General features: G+C 42.1%; 1 protein-coding gene across 16 annotated transcripts in view; it reads right to left on the bottom strand.

Moving 5' to 3' along the window:
- The window catches only part of BRSK2 (BR serine/threonine kinase 2), a 324,024-nt gene that overhangs the window by 25,012 nt on the left and 286,957 nt on the right, over window positions 1-12,055 (bottom strand). For 11 of the 16 annotated variants that reach the window (XM_049820723.1, XM_049820725.1, XM_049820726.1 and 8 more), the window contains 3 exons: window positions 10,089-10,149; window positions 5,536-6,148; window positions 4,357-4,405 (listed from right to left, as the gene is read on the bottom strand). In XM_049820723.1, the coding sequence (XP_049676680.1) occupies window positions 4,357-4,405; window positions 5,536-6,148; window positions 10,089-10,149 (723 nt within the window). The remainder of the gene's footprint in view (window positions 1-4,356; window positions 4,406-5,535; window positions 6,149-10,088; window positions 10,150-12,055) is intronic. The other 5 variants (XM_049820734.1, XM_049820735.1, XM_049820737.1 and 2 more) reach the window with 1 other exon arrangement.

Raw genomic sequence — 12,055 nt, 5'->3', positions numbered from 1 at the left:
TTAAGTTTCTTCCCACCCAATTTCAACCCCTTTGGTGTTCTAGGATTTGGAAAGTTCCTTTTCTGAAGGTGTCCCGTTGGGCTGACAGTACAATCACAGGATCTTGCTTTTTAAAGCAAGCTGTAGGTTTCACTGGACCTCCAATCTGTCAGTGAGTGAAATCCACTCCTTCACAGACAGCCAGGACAAAGACTGTCCCACTCATTAGTCCCATTCAGGGTGTCTGTATAACCAGTGAACTCTGACCATACCACAAAGGAATGACTTTTCAGTACTAAGAGAGAAGATATCAACATCATGCAAAACACAGTTCAGGCTTTCCACTGACAGCAGTCCAATTTCACAGTTCCTTTCAGCATCAGATGGTGGTTTCATCATAAAATGAAATTGCTCTGTTTTTTCACACTGATCGTATAAGCAAATGTTTGATTTTGCTTATAGTTTCAGCATCTCAATGCACTTTGTTGACGTTCCCTTTTAAGTCAAACAGGCTAAAGGAAAAATGCAGGGACATGAATGTTACTGGGGGACACTACCCAGAACTTGAAGGTAGCACCTCTGACCAGTGTCGTTTTGAGGGGAGAGAAGATGCTATCAGCCATGACATACAGCCAAAGAATTGCTGGACCAACATAAACCCAGGGAAAATTCTACTGAAATCAGCCATATTCTAGTAGGGAAGAATTTAGCATGAAAATGTCAGAAATGAAAAGACCTGCCACCAAGACACTGCATTTTTTTTTCCTCCATAGGATACTTTATAATGCCATGACAAGTCCAGTTTGCAGTATGGCAAGCAATAAGCTTTCACTTTTTTTGGTGGACATTCACCACTCAATGGCAGAAGACAACCTCTCCAGACAAGGAAAGCCATCTGCAAAAAGGATTACTATACATCAGCTTTCCAGCAAAGCAATAAACAGCTGGAGAGAGTTATTAGTAGATCCACTTTCCACGGCAAAGACTCAGACTGAGGCAGAATGAGGAAGGGCAGAGACTAGGAGAGAGAGGAGCAAATTAGGACACTAATTTGAAGTCTAAACCTTCGGGATAAAGAACAAAGCTTGACCTCAGCAGCATCCAGCCATTTGCACTCATTCCCCATTCCAGACTGCTCCATGAATCACACAACTGTCGTCTCACTGCCCATTTAATGCACACAGTAGAAAGACCACCACTGGAAGACCACTCAGCTGTGCAAATAATCATTTGATTCTACTTACTGCAGGCAACCAAAAACAGGAGTACAGAAAGATTCACTTGCAATTTGGTAAACCAGTGCCCCCCACTCAATTAAAGTGGGCTGGAAAGCTGTCACTCCCTAAAATATTCATAGGCAGCTGTAACTAAGCCAGTGAGCCAGAGATTAGCATAGGGAGCAGTAAAGAGAAAGGGCCTCTCATTTAAATGGGTCGTTAAGGAGCCAGGGTTAGAGTGTGAAAGGAAATTACATACTAATTAGCTCATGTGTCTCACACACACCATAACAACACCGCAAACCCCTGGAGAGCTGGGGCGATAGCTCCACGCATGCAAAGGGTTTATGCTCATTAGTAAATTAGCACCTGGTTATCCATCTAAAACGGCTGGTTGTCTTAGGCTTGCACATATCATAATCTGAACCGGGGTTGGCTACATGGACTCCTGGGGCCCAGTGTACGTCACACATGGAAGCTGGGCCTGGAAAAAGTGTGCATATTTAACTGCAGGTCTGCCATGTTAAAATATGACCTTTCATTTTTGTATTTTCATTAACGGTTTTGTTGGCCCTTCAATTATAGGTCTCTTAACAAGCACAGGTTAAAAGGGCCACAGAACATAGCGAGGTTTTCTCCTGTTCAGTTTGGCAACTTGGTCTGGAGTCTCCAGAGTCCAGCTGGGCTCTTTTCTTCGGCAAGGTTATCACCAATAATACTGACTCTGGAAGATTCCCTGATAGCCTGGGCTACGCTCCAGCTTGTAAATCACTGGAATTCACTAAATAATTTTGCTGGTGTCACATAAGATGGAATAGATGCCTGTGGCCTCTCCTGCTTCTGGAATGAACAGAATCAAGACAAAGCACGCATGTACTGGCTTTTCTCCCTGAAATCAGCAGCACTAGCTGTGCTTATACACCCGGGGAATAGGCCCACTGAAGAAAGGGGGGCAGCTTTGGAGTAAAACTACACAATAAAGGTTTCCCTCCTCTTAGAGGGTGTTAAGCGCTACTAACTGGGGTTAAAATGGGTATGAATCAAGGATCATCAGCACCCTGAAAGAGATACTCTAGCATCTCACAAGATCAGGCTATAAGCAGTAAAAAATGTACTTAAAAATAACAACCTTCTCTTGCCATGGCAAACCTCCTAAGGGGGAGGGAGATAGGAGATATGTGTGGGAGGCTGGATTACTCCAGGGAATCTAATCAGGTGTCCAGTTCATGAAAAAGCAAATAGATTACCATGAAAATGGTGGCTGGTGCTTTATTACTTCACACTGAATTTCTCACTGCTATAATGTTGTTCCTTTTCCTACTTTCAGAGTGTCTGACTGCATCACCCTTTGGAGAGCCTCACTGTCCTCCCTATCTGTCCCTGAGCGCATGGATCCAGAGGTTTACCTGCGTGGCATAAATAACAGCATTTCTACTCAAGCAACTGGAACTCTGCAGGTTTAAAGCAGCTGGAGTTATGTCTCTTTAAATGTCAACCCTAACACATTCTCTAGGACCTTTTCATATGAGAAAGAATAGCATTACCCAGACATGTCAAAGTGTATTACTTAATCATCAGGTTTGTTATATGAATGGCAGTCATTGCTGTATCAGAGCAAGGACATGTATTTATTGCTCAACCCATGAGGTCAATACAGCTCTTGATAAGGATATCTTTTTTCTTACAGAAAGGAAGAAAATACTAGAAAAAATAAGACATGTGGAAGTGGGCACAGAGCAACAAGACATCTATCGTTAAAATATAATCCAGTTCATTATTTTTTATGACTTTTATTATGTTTACTGCAGGGTGCAGCCCAATTGAACTCATTAATTTGGCAATTATACAGAAAAAGAAAAAAGGGCCTTAGGCTTTGACTTGCATCCAAACTGCCTCAAATGACAGGCACTACTTCTCTACACCAGCTTTTAAAGAGTGAGTGGGAAGCAGAGAAGGCAATAAATTAACAGAAAAACTTCCACCAACACACATGCATGAAGAGAAGAGAAGAGGAGAGAAGAAATTGAATTCTGAAGGTTTTCTGCTTTAATGTACTTAAAAACATTTGAGATAAAAGTATCATGTATTTCCTTGATAAGGATGCATTCATTTTATGAAATTCTCTCATGCCTCTCTATTAGTAAATGTTCCAAAAGTGTTGAAAACACAATTTATTCCACTTTTCTTCCTGGATTTCTTTTACTAACCCTTACTATTCCCTACTTCTCCCTCTCCTGAAGTCTTTATCCCTCTCCATTCTGCAGCATTAGATATAGAGTGCCCATCTTATACCAGATAAATGCCAAGTCCGGGGAAAGTTGTTAAGGCAATACCATTGTCACCAATTACAAAACTTTGGGCCCAAAATTTCCATCTACGACTCATGAATATTTCACACAAGTATCTTGACAAAAGGCCAAATTGCCTTGGTTGGCAGGGTAAGTCTATGGGCATTGGGTGCACAAACACAAGCTGTGAAAATAAAAAGGAATAATTTGGCATCTGTTGCATATATTAGGAAGTGTTTGGAGCAGCACTCTCTGGCAGGGACTTCCAAACCTGCCATGCAGTGACGCACATTTGTGTAGTGAAATGGTTGAAATGTATGCTGACTTTTAGGAATGAGTCTGGTGAATACGAAACAGCTTCTGCATGTCCCAGTGCTACTGCCTAGAATTAACACTGCGTTTACTATCGCAGCCATTGATTCCTCTGAATTATCTTAGCAGAGGCTTCTGCATGTTATCCTGAGGATGCAAACTCTTTTGTACTAAGAGGAAGACTTTTTAGTGCATAGTTAGTGCCAGTATAAGCCATTGATTATCCTCTCCACTCTGCAAGAGTGATCTGCTTGACAATCAAATGAAAGAAGAGAGAAGGAACATGTTACAAACACAGTAAATTCAGCAAGCCATGAGAAAATGAGGTGGTTACTGGGAGACTGTTTCATCACCTGTTGACCCCACTACCATTACTGAGGTACAGATTTTATCCACGGTTCTTAGCAGAAGAATGGTTTCACATCCCTATCCCACTCACAGGATAACACGTTACAGTCAGGTACTGATCCAGAACAGGAATGTGTCAGCCCGTGACATTCAGGCAAGGAAATGACACTGGTATGTCGTGGAAAAAAGTAGAGGACTGGCAAATTACTTACTCTGGGGATGATTCCGGGGTTAAATTAGACATCTCCTCTGGTGTAGGTACTACCCATGTACGCACAGCCAAAGAGAGGGAAGGAGAAAAGAAATTGGTGATTCAGTACAACTTCTGTTTTCTTCTTGTATACCAATGAAACAGTTCTGGCATTACACCTTCTTGCATTTGCCCACTGCCTCTGCAGATTGGTTCTGACATTTGAACATTGGTCATATGTCTCTAGATCACTGTATCCAATCAAGTGCTGCATTTCAAGGCTCACCCTACCCTTCCTTAAATCATTACATAATCTTGCACTGGCTTCAGTGGTTTCTGGTTTAGACCCAAACACCATGCCAATTTGATTGCTTTACGATTGCTTCAAAGCCCAGCTGGATTCAGCTCAAGCACTGCTGCAATTCTCTGACCATCTCAGAGACAATGTCCCTGACCATCACAGTTCAAACTCAAACTCTTCCTCCTTTCCCATGGGATTACATCCCAGTACCCTGTAAAACCATTGGGTGTTGGGGGAGCTGCTGCTGACATCTGAGGATAATGCATATGACTTTGGGTGCCCTTTGCCTGAATGCAAAAAGCCACCTGGAGCTTGAAGAAGAAAATTTTGCACATCTCAACACTCTAGAGACTCTGAAAACTGAAATAGGTCAGCAGATATGAAAACACTGATTGTATTAAGGAGATTTTTACACCAATTACCAACAGAGGTAAAAAAAGCATTAACCAAGATCACAAAAGCTGTACTTCACAAGGACAACTTCAGCCTACTGCCACAGGCTATCTTTTTTCAGCAGAAGGCTCAGCCTGTGGCTAAGGACAGGGAGCGAAGTACAGCTGCAGGGGAAATGGCAGAGTTCTAGGTTTGCTGACAAAATCAGTGGAGGAGCTGAAGATAAAATTTTCTTGTGTTCTAAGAGCCACAACAGGGATAGTAAGAGCTGTATGTCTAGAGTGTGAAGAGGGCTCAGGAGATGCTGTTGGAGCAGGTGCAGTGGCATGACAGAGCCTGCTCACATGTGTCTTGGGTTAGGGCTGGCTGATACTATCACTCTCCTTTTCAATACCAATATTCAGTCCTCAGTACATCTGAAATCTGCAGAGCCACAGAGAGGTATCAACTTGCTGCTGAATGTCTGCCCAAATCAGAACCACCCTGTATGTTTGGGTGAGTACTCACCTTGCAATTTCCGGCGATGGAAGCGAGGAGACCCCAGGAAACTATTCTTGATTGAGTTGAGCCGTGTCCTCCATGGCATTCCTCCAATGCTGGGGCTGGATGGTGGTGTTGGGTTGGGTGTGCCTGCTGGGCTCTCCTTTGGCGTATGGACAGGTGTCCCCTTGGGGGTAGGGAGGGGACTTCCCCTTGGAGAGGGGTGAGGGGTGACCTGTATGATGGGGATAGATTTGGTGCTTGGGTCAGTACTAGAAGGGAGCAATCTAACAGGAGACATAGGGTTGGTCTGCACTTTAGGAACAGCCAGCTGTGGGTTAAAGCCGGCAGCAGGCAAGCGTCCCTGAGCATTCTGCACAGGGGTGTTCTGGGAAGAGGGGGCGCTGGTATTGCTGGTAGGGAGTGGGTTGGATTTAGTAGACTGGAGTGGTTTTTCAGCCAATTTGCTCTTGGATGGCAAAGTCTGCGTCTTTGGGTTGGGCTGAAGTGCTGGCTTTGGTTGGAGTACATGTCCAGGCCTGGAGGCGTTCCTACAAGCATCAGGGTCCAAGGAGACTTGGGGTCGGGGAGAGAAAGGGAGGTCGGAGGTCTGAGGGGGGATGAAGAACTTTCTGATAGGCTACGAGACAGACGCAGAGTGTCCATGCACATCAAAAACAGTGAAATACGCATAGAGCGGGCGAGCAGAGAAAGGAAAGTCAGAATAAAATCCATCCGAGTCACAAAGATGCACCATGTCACAAGGAGACACAAGAGATGGAGGTGAAAGGGTAGTGGGGGGGAGGGATTTTGCAAAGAAACGAAAACGAACAAACAAACAAAAAACAAAAAAAAGACATGCAGTTAGCTGGGAACACAGCATAATCAACAACAGCAGCAGCGGCAGCAGCAAGAACAACAGTGTCATAACAGGCTTCATCATATTAACCAACCACATGTCAGCAAAGGAAAACAACAGAAAGAAAAGTCAAACAAAGGAAAAGTAAAAAAAAACAAAATGAAAGAAAGTAACTAATAAAAAAGAAGAGAGAAATGCCATCTCTCTGGGATTGTTCTGATTGCCCTGCAGTGAGAGAAGCATGATGCTGTAGGGAGGTGAGGAAGGGGAAGAAGAACCACTCAAGCCACAGACAAATTGAGATGTGCCAAGAATGGGACCACCTCTTTCAGCTCCAAGTGCCCATATGCAAACCCAGCAGAGAGATGAAACTCAAAACAGGTGTGTGATACATACGGAGTGGTAGGCGATACACACAGGTTACTGCACACACCAGTCAGAACCTCTTTCCTTCCTCTTTACCCCTGACTCTGGCTAACGCACACCCCGGTTCCAGCCAGCCATTGCAGAAAGAGGGGGAAAAGGGAGAGTGATGCCATGTGGGCATCCACTCTCCTCCCCTGGCCTGGAAGGTTAAACAACTCAGCATTCGCTTGGAGGCTTCAGAGTACACACCTCTGTGAGAAATATATGAACTCAGGTTGGTGTTTGATTTGTAAACAGCTACAGCAAAACCTCCAGAGAGGCCTGGCAAATTTGTTTATCTGGGAAGAGATGATACTTCCCATCAGACTTTATGCTTCTCTTGCAACATTCCTCATCACATCGAACGACGGCTTGATAATCAGAATTTCTGTCATAAAGTCACAGCAATATTTGCCATTATGTCCCAGTTCTATGGAGGGGGTGGGGTGAGCCATTGTTTTCTAAGACACAGTTTAAAAGAAGAAAAGACAACCAAAGTTCATAATCCATCACTGAGTTATCAAAATGGGATTATGAATTTTTTTTTTTCCCCAAACAAGAGCATTTATACATGTTAGAGGCATTTTGGGGAACCATTCATATGTCGACAGCAAACAGAAATACACAGACTTGGGAGGATAGATGCCTTTTAAAGGGATGTTAGCAAGCTAAAAATCACATTTAAAACAAAATGAATGTCCTTACAAAACATTGCTGTTAACACCTTGGATTACAAGTACTTGCAGAATTGTAAAAGTAGAAATCACTACTCAAGATCTTTAGCTCTGGTCTGCACTCAGATTCTGATTTCTATAAATTACTACCTACTATAAATTATTTATCACTGTTATTATTATCATCCATTCTTAACATCTAAAAGCTGTAATCAAGCACTGTCCAGACACACCATGTATACGTAACCATGCCTCAAATCTGAGTCCCAGGCAAGCACACTCACTAGTGAGTTTACTTTTGGGGCTTGATGGATTAGCACAATGTTGCCATATTTAAAAAATGCAGAAATGTATTTAAGACTTAATTCCTAAAATTGTTTGCATCAAAGTTTTGTAATTACTTTAAAGAAGTTAGGGTTAGGCCACCAAAATGAAAAGAAAATTACTACATCAAAACATTTGTATTGTTTTAGCTGATGAACTAAAGTTAAACTGAAATCTGCCATGTTGGTAAATTCTGATCGCCAATGAGAAAGGAAGGGAAAAAGATGAGGAAAGTGATTAATTTATGGAAGTCACTATCAGCATCTGCCTATTAACCGTTTGCAAATGACACCAATGGGTAAAAGTCAAAGACTGTTGATTACAAATGCTTCCTTGCAATTTTTATATCTTACGTGTATGAGGGTTTGAGAAACAAATCTGAAATAAATAAAGTAAAATTCAACTTCCACTTAAGCCATTAAGAGTCTGAAGGGGCACCTTTAATTACCGCATTTATAATAATGAAATAAAGAACAAGATTAGGTCTATATTTCAGCTGGTGCAATGGGGAACACCATTAGCAAGACCTTGTGAGATTTAAAAACTCTTAGCTGCTGTTGAATTCAATTCCTCATAAGACTGGACCTAAGCAGTGCATATAGCGAAATGTGCATTTGCTTTTTAAAGTATGTTCTCTTTCAATAATCTAAGGTGCTATCAGAAGCATAGGTAAGGATGTTTAAAAAAACAAAGATTTTTATTCCAACATTTCCTTTTAAGCCTCAAATTTGACCTGCCTTAATATCGTTATGATCTGCTGAAAATGCCATCTGGTTGCTAAATCCTTTTGAAGACTATTTAATCAACTGCCTATTAAGTACAGTGGTAAGATATAGCAACTATGGAACAGATCTTGTCATCCTTATTCTTTGATGTAGTCCTACTGAGATGTCAGAAATTGATCCCAAGAGATCAAGTAATGAGATCAAGATTTAGTTTTGCTGCACTGGATACTTATTTTGTGCACAAAACTGTTTCCATGCTCTTTTTCAGTACATTTTGCAGCGGCATAAGAGTTCTCAGACCTCTGCTTCATTCCACTGACATCCAGGAGTCCCAGTGCCGAAACAAGGAAATGGATGTTCACTGGTTCCTGGCACGTTAAAGACGCAGAGGAGACCACAAATACATTTATGCCAGCTGCAAAACAGGGTAACAATTGGTAGGAACCTAGAATATGTTTCAGAAGATAGTCCAATCAAGCAAGGAGTTGGAAGCTTTACTAGCCTATAAACTTACACCCAACAGTGTGTCTTTATGCATAAGAATTACACTCAATGTTACTGGGGAATTCCAATTTTAAATACTCGGAATACCTGTTATCTTCATGTACCTGAGAGTAGATCCATAGGTGTATCCACACCCTAACACATGGAATATATCCATTTCCAAGGGGGAACGGCATCTTCTCATGAAGTCTTGAAAAGTATGTAGAAATCCTCCAAAGCCTCTGGGCCAGACAATTAGGTAACATAGATTGCCACAGCCCTAAAGACTTCTTGATGAGGTCTAGACTTTTGTAAGGACTGCAGTCTTGAAGTGACTAAGCTGATCTTGTCAGACACTAGGAATACTCACTCTTACCCCTAAAGAAGTTACTGAGGAGTGGGAGACCTCTGCCATTGCACTTCGAAACCATAATAACTTTGCAATAGATGTACTATCAAGCATGTTTTGTACTAGATGAGTAACAGTTGAGTATCAGTATTTAGTTGACTATATGTTGAGTATCAGTATTTAGTTGACTATATGTTGAATAAGGGCTTGTGAATGTACCTTATTTGTAGGGGTTTGAGTGTTCTTTTCTCATCTTAATTAGTCAACGTCTTACTTTCCTTTTAAATTTGCTAGCCCTCAAATTTGTATAATTTATTTTCTCTAACTTTCTAATACAAGCTATCCCGAGGCAAACCAAATCAAGCTGGTTGTAACCGGCATGGTTTGGTGCTCTACTGTGGCCTGATTGAAAGTAGCTGTGAAATGGTCCCCAATATTTGGCCTGAAACGATGCTCTATACAGACCTCAGCTGGATATGTCAGTGTTTAGTCATAGCAACGTTATTCTACATGCTTATGAGACTGAAAAAGGGCAGGGGCACAGTGAGATCCCTGCTAACAGTGCAGGGAACCATGTATGAGAAATTCTCTGCTTGCATTTCTAAATAACGTTTCGCTCATGACCCATGAAAATTTACAAGCTGCCAAGGAAAACCAAAATATCGCAGCTAAGAGCCACAGCTCTACAGCAACAGATGTCAAAAAGCATCAAGCATGTGTGAGTGAATTGGACCAACAGATCTTGAAGCAGCACCACTTACCCTTGGACTGCTGAGAGGACTGGTGGAGAGCCCAGACGATGCTCCGCTGATTGACCGAGACCTGAATGGACACAATAAGGAAAACAGCCCTCAGAAAACTTGGACAAGTAATAACCCTGAACACCAGCCACCACAGGCACAGGCATGAAGTGAGGAGGAGGAGGGAGGCTGTCACTGGAAAAGCCCAAGAATCTTGCCTTTCACTACTGTCACATTTTTCAGTTGTCCCACCCTCAAAATAAAGAAATGCTGTTGTTCAGGGAAGAAACTATAATCCCTTTTCATTAAGAGAGTTGCTACATTCTTTTTGGTCATCAAGCACATGGAAGCTACTACGTCTGACCTGGGCAAGCTGAACTGCTGAATTCAAAAAGGACTGTCAAGACATTCATGCTGGTGCTGAGAATTCTCTTCTGCGCAGTGCTGGTGACACTGAATGAGATGTTCTCTGTCACGAGCAACATCGAAGAGCACCGTGTGTACAAGGCACAAACAGGTAGGGGATTCTTCCAGATATTAAGAAAAAAACTAAGTCTTCACGACCCAGGCACACAATTGTCTCCTATGTGATGACTTCCCACTGAAATCAAAGCTTACATTGGCTTAACTCTTTCCAGCTTCTCACTGATGGATTTCACATCTCTGCTCTCCAGTAAGATTTCCTGCTGTTGCATTAAACAAGCCACGTCCTCTCTATGGATAACGAGTTTTGCTGTTGTTGATGACTTTACTAATATCAAGATGACAGCCCAGGTGCCCTCAAAAAGAGGCCAAGCAAGGGAGAATAAACTGTCCCTCTATTTGCTGACAAGGTCACCTATACTGTAATGCTCCTATGCCCTCCAGCGAAGGCCACCTATGAAAAATGTCAGCTGTAGACAATAAAACATACAAATGTGCTATGCTAAATGTGCTGAAAGGGCAGACAGGCCAAATGCACAAACATTTCAGCAGCAGAAGTTTCTGGGAGGAGGACTGCCAAGCAGGAAAAAAATCCCTCCATGTGACTGTAAATGAGTAAGCCCCAGAGGCAACTGCCTTCTACTCCTTTTAGATAGAAAGTTGGCTTGGAGACTGAAACATCTTACAGGTGAGGACTTGGCTAAGAACCTAGCTGTTCAACAACCACCATGCAACATGTCAATATAGCAAACCTAGCAATGTTTCACCTACAGTAAGAGCCATGAAAGCAATTACTTGCCTTCAGGTAACAAACATGAAAAGGTGAAATCCTGTAGATGCTTGGAAAACAGAGTGCATGTGCGTATGTATATACATACATGTCTATGTGTGGGTGTACACACTTTCACAATTGATACAGGTCAGATAGTTAATGTCAGCTTCTATGTAAGAAAACATAAAACAAATTTAGACCATAAACTGTCTCAGTTTACTCTCTTCTACTGTTATAGAAGAATAAAACCAAAAAACCTGTTTTCTAGAATGGTCTCCCAGACATATATTACTAAATAAATTTGAGTAGTAGAATTATTAAAAAATATGTGAACTGCAAAAGAGGAAATACTTCCAAGGAAAGAGTAAGCTACAACTGAACACAATGGCCAGTCCTGTTCTCTCTATTTGTATCCTCTGCAGAAACTACTCACTGATGGCTTGCTTTGTATCTCATTGCAGTTTGTCCATCGCAGTAAGTAGGTGAAACCCAGAAGCCCAGTCTCAGCATGCTTTTTTGCCAGGTCAAATCTAAATTTGCACCATGAAAATCTGTGGCACTCATTCTATGCAGAAACTCCCCAATTACGTTTTTCCTTGTACCCTACTGCAGTCTGCCCATCATGGTGCAGCAATCAAAAACTAGAAGCTCAGTCTGGCATTCTTTTGCACTAGATTAAACCTGAATTTGTACCATCCAGAATGGGGGCACTCATAAAGGTTTATGCAGAGCAGTTTTAAGGGGAGAACCATCTGCTCCACTTTTGAAAGGCTATTGTATGTGCCTCTCCTAT

This window comes from Accipiter gentilis, chromosome 17 (assembly GCF_929443795.1).
Source record: "Accipiter gentilis chromosome 17, bAccGen1.1, whole genome shotgun sequence".
Lineage (NCBI taxonomy): Eukaryota > Metazoa > Chordata > Aves > Accipitriformes > Accipitridae > Astur > Astur gentilis.
Note: the sequence above shows the minus strand (reverse complement) of the source record. Positions and strands in the feature narration are given on the sequence as shown.